Source organism: Drosophila kikkawai, chromosome 3R (assembly GCF_030179895.1).
Source record: "Drosophila kikkawai strain 14028-0561.14 chromosome 3R, DkikHiC1v2, whole genome shotgun sequence".
NCBI classification, from domain to species: domain Eukaryota; kingdom Metazoa; phylum Arthropoda; class Insecta; order Diptera; family Drosophilidae; genus Drosophila; species Drosophila kikkawai.
Window position 1 is genome coordinate 20,898,930 of NC_091731.1, and position 11,344 is coordinate 20,910,273.

At 48.4% G+C, this 11,344-nt stretch overlaps 1 protein-coding gene across 1 annotated transcript; it reads right to left on the bottom strand.

The window, feature by feature from the left end:
* Positions 1-1,126: 1,126 nt before the first annotated feature.
* mey (morpheyus) lies at positions 1,127-9,761 on the bottom strand. Its single transcript, XM_017163100.3, has 7 exons — positions 9,448-9,761; positions 6,081-6,568; positions 5,683-5,843; positions 5,034-5,235; positions 3,154-4,343; positions 2,315-2,533; positions 1,127-1,990 (listed from the first exon to the last, which is right to left on the bottom strand). Exons 2-7 carry the CDS (start codon positions 6,566-6,568, stop codon positions 1,896-1,898), a joined length of 2,355 nt encoding a protein of 784 aa, XP_017018589.1. The 5' UTR covers positions 9,448-9,761; the 3' UTR covers positions 1,127-1,895.
* Positions 9,762-11,344: the final 1,583 nt, after the last annotated feature.

The window sequence follows — 11,344 nt, forward strand, 5'->3', positions numbered from 1 at the left end:
GTATTAGAAGCTTACAAAAAAAAAAGCAGGAGTGGAGTCAGTCGCCTCCTCTGGAGGCCATCGCGGAGGCTTTGTCTAAATTTGGATGGCCATGTCAGTGACAGCATTTGACTTGGCAACTTTTCATGTTCATGTTTGCCAACTTGCGCCGAGTTCAAAGCATCAGATTCGAGATAATGTTAAACATTTCCTTTCAAATTGTTTTTTGTTTGCCGGTACCCCTGTCCCCTTCTGCCTTGTATTGTTGCTGCTGCTGCTGTTCTTGGCAACTGCCATCTTGGGTATGGGTTGATAGAAAATCAGTAATAATTATGACTAAAAATTATGGTGACTCCTCTTTCCAAAACGCATATGAAAAATGGTTTTAAGAAACTCTCTCTTGGTGATTTAGCCATTTAAGCAAGCTGAGAATGTTGGAGAAGAGGATGTAACTCGGGACAATTATAGTTCACTTATATAAAATTGATATTAAAAATAGTTAATTGATAAAACTCTAGAAAAAAACGAATTCCAATTAAATTCGTTTACTTAACAAACTCTCTTCATTTAAAGTTAATAAAGTAATTGCTTTATACTGCATTTCTCCCAGTCTCACCTCTTACCTCGAATGTAGGTGAAATCATGTTAATGAAGTTGTTTACCTGCAATTCATAGCCCTCTTTTCCTCGCCCAATTAGTTTGTCACTTTTACTGCAGCTACACTTTGGCCCACGCTGGGCCCAGGGCCATTTAGCCGAGTTCAGTGCCGTTTAGCCAAGGTTTCGGTTCGGTTTCACTCTGGTCCAATTTTCCACCTGGTGAGTGTGGCATTCGATTGTGGGAGGAGCTGGGCAGGAGGAGGAGGAGGACCTAAACGACGCTGCTCTTGATTGATTTGTATCAACGTTGATTAGGCCAAAACCAACAATCACGGCCATGGCTTGAGGTTGAGGTTGTTAGCCTTGTTAGGCTGCCCCGACCAAGAGATACAGTCAATCAATTGGCATTGACATTGACGGGCAAATTTTATTTTCCTCCCAGAGTCCCAGTCCGGAGCAAAAAAAGAAAAGTAATGCAAATGCGAATGCCAGCGAGTATCTTTCTAATACGTTTATTTACCTTTTATAGCATCTGAAGTTTTGTCTCTTGTTACAATTTGTGTTGTTGTTTTTGTTCTGGTTGTGTTTTGTGAGTGTGTGTTCGATTAGGCCTAGCATATATAAGCATTAAGTTAAGTTAAGTTAAGTATTTATGTATTAGTAGACAGTCAAACCTCCTAAACGAGCACCTTTGGCAGAGCTCGCTTAAGAGGTTTGAATGGTTCGCACTACAAACTAAGGAGCTTTTCTTTTATTTTCTCTTCTCTTTATAGTTTTCTTATTTTCCTTTTCTTTTATATTTCTTTCAGAGTCTTAAGCTGATAGTATGTCGACGTATTCAGAGTAGTCTTAGCGGTAAGTCTTATAGAGGGACGCCTAAACGTTATATGAGCATATATAGATATAAGTAAGTATAAATATTAAGCTACAGTCTCGCCCGGAGGGCCCCGCCTCCCCGCGGTTCATCGATCCTTGAATTCTCCCCTCACAGAGGAGTCCAGCTCTATGGCGGAAAATCTGGGGAAGGGCCTCCATCTCCAATTCTCCATTCTCCATCTCTCGATCGTACATCTACTAACTAGATTATGAGCGGTGCTAAGTTTTGAGCTAAGTAGAATTTCATGCTAGTTCCTCCTCTCCACCATCTTATTCTCCTCCACCTGTGCAGCTCCAACTTCAACTCCCTCTCGAACTGCATCTGCATCTGCATTTGCAGCTCCATCTCCATCTCTGAGGCCAACTTCTTCGTGCTGCTTGTTAAAAGGCCATTCACTGACGTTGACGTTCCTGCCTCGATTCCATCCTCCATCGCCGCATTTATCGCTTGTGTAACGCGCGCTTCTGCATATTGTCCCAGACAGCGATGACCGTCAGCTGGAGCAGGAGGAACAGGGCCCCGGCAATTATGAAGCCTGCGAGTGTGCCAGAGTATACAGTGTGCGGTGTGTGTGTGTGTGTGTGTGGAAAATAGAGTTGTAAAAAGAGTTGAGAAAAATTTACGGGCTTATTTAATTAGCTGGGCACTCAGTCGGCAAGTCGCCACCAGCTTTAGCTCCTCCGAACCCAAGGCTAGATGGCGCGACGGCACGCGATTAACGCAAATCAATTCGCCACGCTCGGCGATACCGAATGGATATAGATGGAGCGGCGGCTTCGACTTGCCACCGTGCTACACATAAGCCAAGCCGACTGACCGAACTGATCCCAGACTGAACCCGAATCGAGTTCCAACTCACCATAACCGTTTATGCAAGTGTCCGACTTGTTGCCCAGCTCCAGTTGCAATTTGGCCAGGCCGTCCTCGAGTCCTCCGCTGCCGCCTGCTCCTCCATCGGCGCCATTGAAGGCGAACTTATCGGTGATTTGTATCGATTGCACCAGCAGAATGTTCTCATCGCCGGCCGCCTGATGACTCACATCACGTTTTTGGCGTTCCGACTTAATGGCCAGCTCAACTGTGAAAAGGTAGCAGCGCAACAAGCAGAAACACAGTCCGTCCAGAGCAGCGCAACAAAAAAATTGCAGGGAAGGCGAAGAAAGAGAGTCGGAAAAGAGGCAAACAAGAAATGAAATATGTTTTCTGGGAGCTCTGCCACTGACCAGGGATGGTGGTATTGTCCAAGAGAGACTATGCCTGGCATTCCTCTGACTGAGTATGTTGGAGCTATTCCAAAGCAATTCTTTTCTGTGATTAAAATAATTTATACATTTTTTAAAACACATTCCTGACCTTACCCAAGTTATTTTTAAAGCTCTTAAAACTAATAAAAAATAGTGTATTATCACCCATAACATCAAGATCCCTCAGAGCAGCTCTTAAAAACCAAGTTCATGACCCTCTCTAGTGGTTTTTAATCTCACTGGAAAGATAGTACCTTAACCACCTCCTAACTCTCTTGAGATTCCGCAACAATTTCAGCACTCAGTCAGTGGAAAACCTCTGGTAAATGTCATTCGGTCTGCCCCTCTGCACCTTTGAGGATGCACTGCAGCCGTGGTTAAGCTAAGAGGTCACTTGGTGCGTCGCCATCCCTGGCTAGAGAACAGAGTACAGAGAACTTTACCGTTCACTTACCGCCATCAGTGCCGTTGAGCACCGAGCGCTTGCGACGACCGTAGGACGGCAGCGACTTGAGCTCGCCGTTCTCATCGTTGTCGCAGATAACAGGTTCGCAGCGCGGTATGCAGGGCGTGACCAAGGCGCGGAACTGCACCAGCTCCGAGGAGGGGAACTTGAAGGCGTCGAACTGTGAGAGCAGCACCTTGCGATTGCTGGCCAGCTTTTGCATGGCACTCATTATGTACTGGTCCGTGGGACAGCCGTTGGCGTCGATCAGTGTGATTTCGGCGCTGTCCGTCCCGTCCATGGCCACCAGTTCCCTGACGAAGATCTCGTACGGGCTGTTCGCGTCGACGATCTCGAAGCGCAGTGCCAGCGGATCGCCAACCTCGGCGATGCGCTTCATGTCGCTGCCATCACGTGCGGTGATCTTCATAATGACGTTCGGCGAATCGACGATGATCTCCTCGCTCAGCGTCGACTCGATCTCCCCGGTAACGCCCAGGTCTACATTGTTTACCACCGTCTTATTGGTCAGATCATACTGGCAGGAGACGGCCAGCCCCAGATCCGAGGAGGTGACAATCATGTCATGATGCTGGATCACAATGTCGTTCATATACCTGCCGTACGCACTCTGGCGGACATTGCACTCCAGATCGTTGTACCTCATCCGCAGATCGAACTCGAGCGAGTTGTTCACATTCACGGCGCAAGATTTCGGGGCTCCCTTGGCGTAGACCTTGCCGTCGAAGAGCTTGGAGGTGCGAATCTTGGTCACCATCTCGCCGGAACGGCAGTCGATCGAGACGTTGTAGCAAGCGGACTGTTCGTAGGTGGCCGCCTCCTCGATGCTCAGGTACGGCTCCGAGAGATCCGTGAGGGTGGCGCGACTGTGGTGGGACAGGCGGCAGACCAGCTCCCCGGTCTCGTTGTAGTCGTAGGAGTGGCACCGGAACGGAGCCGTTAGGCAGAGGTCGCGGCACTCGTCCAGGCTCTGCACGTTCTGGTGCACCGAGTCCACCGTCTTCAGTATGCGACCCGCGACGCGCTTGAACTCGCACAGCTTGCTGGGCTCCTCGGCGCAGTTGTTCTCCAGGTAGTCGGCGCCATCGTAGGCCGCGATGTTCGCCTCATCCGACAGCGTAATGCGATCCATGTCCGAGAGCTCGCACAGGCCAGAGTGCGCATAGTAGTTGGCAGATCTTCAGGAGGGAATTGTTTACACAGAGAGAATAGAAGTGGTGGATTGATAGTTATAGCTTTGGATTGGTAAAGTGAAGTTCAAGGTGTTGTTTGGATTAATACTTTATACAAATTGTTTCCCTTAAAAATGGTTTTAGTATAATAAATATTCTAGAATTTTATTTGAAGAAGATTTTGAAGAAACCTCCAAGTAAGGTAAGGTTTACTATATATTTTAGGAATTTAACTGTTTGATATAATTTAAATATCAATTCCCAAAACAAATTCTTAAACAAATTTATAATGTTATAATTTAATCCAATAAAAATTTCTATAAATTATATGACACAGATCAAAGTCTTTGTTTGTTTTAAAATTAAGAGATCGCAAGTTTTAAAAACTATTTAAAAGTTTACACCAAATCTCTTCTCTCAATTTATATATAGACTATTAACTATTTCACCCAACTTTAAACCTCATTTAAAAAGAAAATACTTCTTTAGTAATTAATCTATGAACAAAAAAATTACTTTAACCCCCAATATAAACCCCTGACCTTCTTGATTAATTTTCCGAGTGTAAAAGCTTCAAGTGTATTTTGGAATCGAGTGTGGAGTGGAGCTAGAGTGGAGAGTAACCCAAAGAGGCATCCCAGAGTTGGAGGCGGTTCAAGAGGGTGGCTCGTCGTAACGGTATCATCGCACACTTACCGGCAGGTGAACTCCGTTTCGCCCAGGCACAGTTCAATGCAGTCCCGTCGCGTTGCCACGCTCTGGCTGGCCTTGGCCCGCTCCGGCAGCCGGTAGCCCTGGACGCGATCAATGCACCAGGCCTTCGAGCAGGGCCGCACTCCGAAGCAGGATTTCTGAGCGTAAACGGTGAAGACGGGATACTGCGAGCGCGAAAGTGAACCTGCGAGGGGATATGGGGAGCAAGAGAAGATGGGGGCGGGCATTTATTGTGATTAGCGGGGAACATTTAACATACAAGCTGCGGGCCAGAGATCGTGATTCAGCGATCGAGAGCTCTAACCACCAGCTACACCAGGAAAAACAGACTAATACTAGGATATGGAGAGTCGGATAGTCAAATAGTGCTTAACGTTCTTAAGCGATCTTTAATCATACTTAGAAGAGACTAAGGCTGTATTCAAAATGGCACAATGTGTGCTGCAAATGTTCTCGGTTATCTAAGACCGCAATTATAAAGATTACAAAGTAAATGGGGAGAAGAATATATATTTTAAGGAAATTATTTTCAAATCCTATTTAATTTTATATTATTTTTAAGTTTCTTGCTAATTTAAATTCTTCTTAAGACCTGTTCTTTGGGACAATTCTTTTCTCCCACTGAACTCACCTGGCAACTGATCGGCGGTGCTGCGGAACATGACGCACAGGCCCGTCTCGTAATTAACCGCACTGCAAGATTCATTGGCCTGGCAGGCCTCCAGGCAGTCGGTCAGCATGAGGGTGCCGGGCAGCGTTTCCAATTGCCTCGATGGCGCCGATAGCACGTACCTGCGATGGCGGATTAGGCGGAAAGTAACGCACATAAATTCAAAGCCGGCCAAGTGGAAGTGGGTGGGTTTGGGGGGGTGCATAATAAATTGACCGTTGCTAGGATAGCTTCAGCCCGGGTCTTTACGACGTGTTAACAGGCAGGCGGGTATTGGAGCCACTCGCCAGAGTGTCCCTGCTCCATGGACAGCTAATTGTCCGCAATTAAGATTTATGGTCGCCAGCAGTGACACTTACCCTGTTATAAGCTCAAAGCCGATCATATCCGGCTCGCACTCTTCGTCCGCCAAGGAAGAGCCCGATGAAGGGGTGGCCACCGATGGCTCATCGGCTTTGGTCTCTGCAGCAGCAGCAGCAGCAGGTGGAGAAGCTGCAGAACCTGGCCCAACGGGTATTGGCGCTGCTGCAGCAGCTGCTGGCGAGGCGGCAATCGCTTCCGCTGTCTCGCCGCCGGACTGCAGCGTCAACGGTTTCGGTAGCTCGCTTCCGTTCAGAACCGATCCCGATCCGGCCACCGCTCCCGCTCCCGTTGATGGAATCGGTGTGGCGTTGTTGCGCGGAAATGTCTTCAACGGTTTCACCGGCCGCTTGGGCAGCAGCTTGCGTGCCGCCACCGAGCTGTCCACCAGTAGCAGCAGCACCAAGCCCAGCAGCGCCAGGTAGCTGGTCGTCGTCTTCATCATGCTGACACGCCGCTTTGTCATTGACCGTAGCTGTAGTTGCATCTGCAAAAGGGGAGATACAAGAATGTTTTTGGATTTTAATTAGCATTTCGCTCGGAACAGACCCACTCCCATGCTTATCCCATGATTAATTGCGCCAGCAGTTACAGTTAAGCTTTAATAATGGGTTTAATGTTGGGCCAGCAGCAGCAGCAGTGCAGTGCAACGCCCACCAACACGAAAGACTTTTGATTAATGGCAAATCTAACATGGAAATAGATGCTAGGAATCCGTAAATCCCGCACGCCAAAACGGCAGCCACTCGAGATTAATCCTGGTGGCAACAAAGTAGATGCGAAATCAATTTGGCCGATGATGAGGCAGCAGTGGCAGCGGCTTGGATCTTAAGCTCAGCTCACACGCACGGTCCAAAGAATTAAAATAATGCCAGGCGCACGCACAGGAAGCTCAAGTTAAAGGCAAAAAAATACAGGCAGCTGGAACTTAAGACCGTTGTTTGGGCCGCGGCACAAGCTGTTAACTGAAATGGTCAGCTGGAATTCTGATTGGGCCCCTCAGATCGCAATGCGATCGATGCGGAGCCAAACACAACAGCTGGATGCTTGGGCCCGAACCTCTCGTTAGTGGCTTTTGCAGTTCTTTCGCCGCTGCGGCATGGAAAATGGGAAAATGCATTACGTGTAATATGCGTTAAATCACAGAGCCAGAAGAACCAGAGAGACTGGCCAAGGCTCTCCCCACATGCGCTCGATTTGATTTCCGGACTAATCGAATCCGACATCGTGAGCCACTCATAATCAGCGATTATGCAATTGTGTTGTGTCTGCCTGCAAATCAATTTTCATGGTCCGACTGGTCAATGACACGGCCGCCTGGTCACTGGAGCGAGTCGCGTGCCCCTCGCCACGGGAATTTAATAGTTAAAAAAATAAAGGAAGCGAACTAAAAGAAAACATTCTAATTACCAGAGAGAAAGAATGCTCTCCTACTGGCCCACTCAAATCACAATTTAAAGTTGTGGGTCAGCCGCTTTAGTGGGCCAATAAACTAGCCAATTCACCGGAGCTCCTCCAGCCGACATGGACATAAATTTCCATTTGGCAGCCAAGCTGCTCCTGCTGCGGCTGTAGCAGCCACTGCTTCCTCCACTCAATTGGAATCGAATGGAGATTTATATATGCATTCTCGCATCGGGATGCTTGTTCATTTCTCAGACGCCGCAACCCGTTTTGGATTTTTCCTTGTTTACAGCCAAATTTGACAGTTTGTTTAGCCGCGCTTTATGGAGTGCTTAGAGTGGGATCTGGTTCAATATTTGGGCTAATCCCACTGCCATCAGAAGACTCTCTTCTCCATCGGTCTGACTGTCTGCCTGTCAAGGTGTCGATAAGACACTTTTTATGACACCAATTCGCCAAAAACTTGTTGCCACTTAATTAGAATGGCGATCGGCACAAGTTGGAAGCTGGAAGCTACTAGCCTCCAAGTGATTGGCTAGATGGAAAAGTCGTTGGAAAAGTGTGCCAGAAAAATGCCCGTCGAATGACATAACTGCCAACCGCTGGAGCTTATCTCAATTGAAGCCTCTCCTGCTCAGTGTAACTGTAAGCAATGTGTGGCTGCTGCCGCAGATGGAGATGAAGCAGCCAGCAAGTTGGCCATGAAAGCCTGCTGGCCAACTGGCAGGAACATCGCAGGAACCGGGCTGGCAACTACTTGGCCAAGCTATCTTCATTTCATGGCTGGCAATTTGAAAACTGCACCCGCTGGCCATCGGCAGAAGGAGTTGGCTTTGCTCAGCTCCGCTTGCTGGCTGACTACTGGATGTGGGTCAGTTCGAGTTATTTCTATAGAAATTCTTTTTTGTTGCTGGCAGAAATTTCTCAAAGTTAGCGACAAATCTTCAATTAATGGCCAGTGAAATTTCTTGGCTATCAAAAGAGTCACCAGAAACCCGTTTCCCTTCTTCGAGTTGGACTTTTTGGTATTGGAAAAACTCTTGACAAAACTTTTCATTTCATGGCTTAACGGCAAGCTGCTAGCTGCACCAATTCGAAAGCCATTCAAAGCCCTAATCTATGCACCCAATCCCGGGCTGAACATGATCTTGGGGCTCACGAAGAAGCCGCTCTAACTGTGAACGCATTTGTTACAGATCATGAGGAATGGCCTCCGCATAGATCAGTGCCCCGAAACGGCTCCGGCATATTAATGAGCCGAGGCCGAGGATCGGATTACCCTGGTCGTGGCCTGTGTTGTAATAGGCAAATGAACCGGGCACGTATTCCGGAGATTTGTCTGTAGTGACTGCTCGGTTCTGCGGCAGCGAAAGTCTTTGACATTCTGGTCTTGGCCAAGCTGTGCCCCAGCTAATTGCCATTAAATGGTCGCATCGCATCGCGTCGAACCGTTGGATGACCCAAATCACCCAACTGGCCAGCGCCGCCAGCAGGATCCCCGATCCCCAGAGGTAGAGAACAAGCCAAGTCAAAAGACTTGACCAGGCAAAAGTTAATTGCCTGCAGAATTCTGCACATTTGGGAGTTGGAGAGTTGACGACTCTGGTCTGCGCGCCGTTGTTTCCGGCATGGCAAAAATGCCAGCTCTCGGACTTATCTCGAAACTGGAAACAGAAACTAATGTGACATCTCCTCATGCTGGCAGCAGCGGCTCATGCGGCCAGGCTGCTCCATCGATCTGGCGGCGATCACGGCTTGGCTGCATCCCAGCATCTCGCAGTGGCATTCACCCAAAGCTTTCTCTAATGATCCATTGACCATTTTCGTTTAATTGATCGACATGTGGACATCCTGTTCGGCTGACAATTGACACCTTGTCAGGCCATTGAATGTCAATCGATTTGCCGAGGAGGAGCGCGTTGGCCACAGTTATTTTCATGTTTCTCAAATTATTTTGTTTACCTTGCACTCGTGTTTCGAAAACTTCACTTTAGCTGGCAGGACACGCACTCGATTAATTGTTATTAATTGTTCGATTTTTGACCGAATCGATGAATCGCGAACCGCTCGAGCCGCCGTCCTCACTGTCGAAAGTGGAGCGCCCAACTGCCTCGCCTGCGATTCGGCAAAACGTTCTTATGCCAACTGCGGAACTCCAGATGCTGTGCCCAGCTGGGGGAAAAGCGAATCACTCGGAGAATCTCGGACTCGGTCTGGGAATCGAACTCGGAGTTCGTTGGCTTCTATCACTCGAGCGCTAGCGACCGCCAGTTCGAGCACCTTGACACTGAATGCTCGCTGCGAAGGCCGCGGAAAACGTTTTCAAGCTGCCCGTCGAAGAAGTCGGCGTCGGCAGCGACAGAACCCTCTGCAAGAAAAGCTGCTACCAACTAACGCTGGCTCTCTCTCCCGCTCTCTCCGGCTCATCTGGCCAAGACAAACCGGTAGAAGACGGAAAGCTAACGCTCTTTGGAGCTCTCTTCGCCAGCTCTCTTTGCCGAAGACTTTCTTCAGTGGCAGCAACAGCTTTTCTCGCCGAAGGTCTCTGGAAACGGCAGGGGCCCTGACTTGGGTTTCTCGTTCTTGTCGGAAGTAATAAAATGCAATTATAACCGTCGAGGCAAATGATTTTCTAATGCGATTGCCTGACACGCAGCTTCGGCATTGAATTGCACTGAATAATGCCAAATTGAAGCGAAGCAGCGGGCTATTTCCACTCGCAGGTGCATGGATCACTCGGATCACTTAGAGCAGGTCCCACAGAGCTGCCAAGAACCTTGCTGCCTTGTTGCCTTGCGGCTTTCTAATGACCAGAGTTGTAAGTACACGATGCGATGAGCATTACCCCAACGCACGCCTAATTAAGTGCGAGATAACAATCGAGGCATCAGGTAAAACGGGGAGCGGGTCCCCGAATGAGGTCACCGATTGTGGGGGTAGCTTAGTCAAGGCAGCCGGGTTTGATGCGAGCGTTTATGCAACCTGGAATTGAGTAACGGTTGCGCCACGAAGAAAGCGGAGGCTGTCTTCGACTCGTCCGTCACATAATGCAATTAAATATTGAGGCGCAATCATCGAAAGCACAGCGAACTGCACTCGTCGCACTCTCCCCGGTTTCCCCCATTTTCATGCATTTTCATCCAGTTCCGATCACCTCACACTGATGATTTCGGATGCGACTAGGCTGGAATTGTGTCCGTAATTGAGGCCTCTCGATTCGATTAACGCCTCTGAGGGAATTACTCAATTCCCCAACAATGAACGCGACCAGCGATCTGATAAGGAAATTATATAAATTGTGTCTTTCGGAAAAGCTTTTGGAGCAGGAATCGAAGAAGGAAGTCTGCAATCTCTGACCACCATCCGGATTCGGGCCTTGACACGGGAATTGGCGTGAGAATGAAGAGACTCACTCGAACATAGAGTTCTGCTGATGGTCGCAGATTGATTTGCTCCCAGAAGCACCCGATCCTCCACTCTAACCTCCACTTCTGATTGAGTAATTGGAACTGGCGGAGCTTTGCTCTAATTGCTATCACCTGTGTAGATCGCTGCCAAAATTATGAGCTATTCTTGGGAATTCGTTCGACTTAATCTCTGGTCAAATATTTCCCGAATGTCGTTACGTTTACAGGTCGAGAGTGGAGTTTGTTGCTCCCGTCCATCAAGGCCAGCCGGGCGGATGGCCCAGAGATATATCAATACTCGACCGTTAGGAGGAAGTGGCAAGCGATTTTAGTGGGCCATCGCTGGCTTTGTCGTGTTCTACAACTGCTTTCTGTGTCACTTGAAATTCAAATATTTGTTTGCATTCTAAGTCCGCGAAACTGTGCCAAGCTGCGCGGCGGGAAAGAGTGCC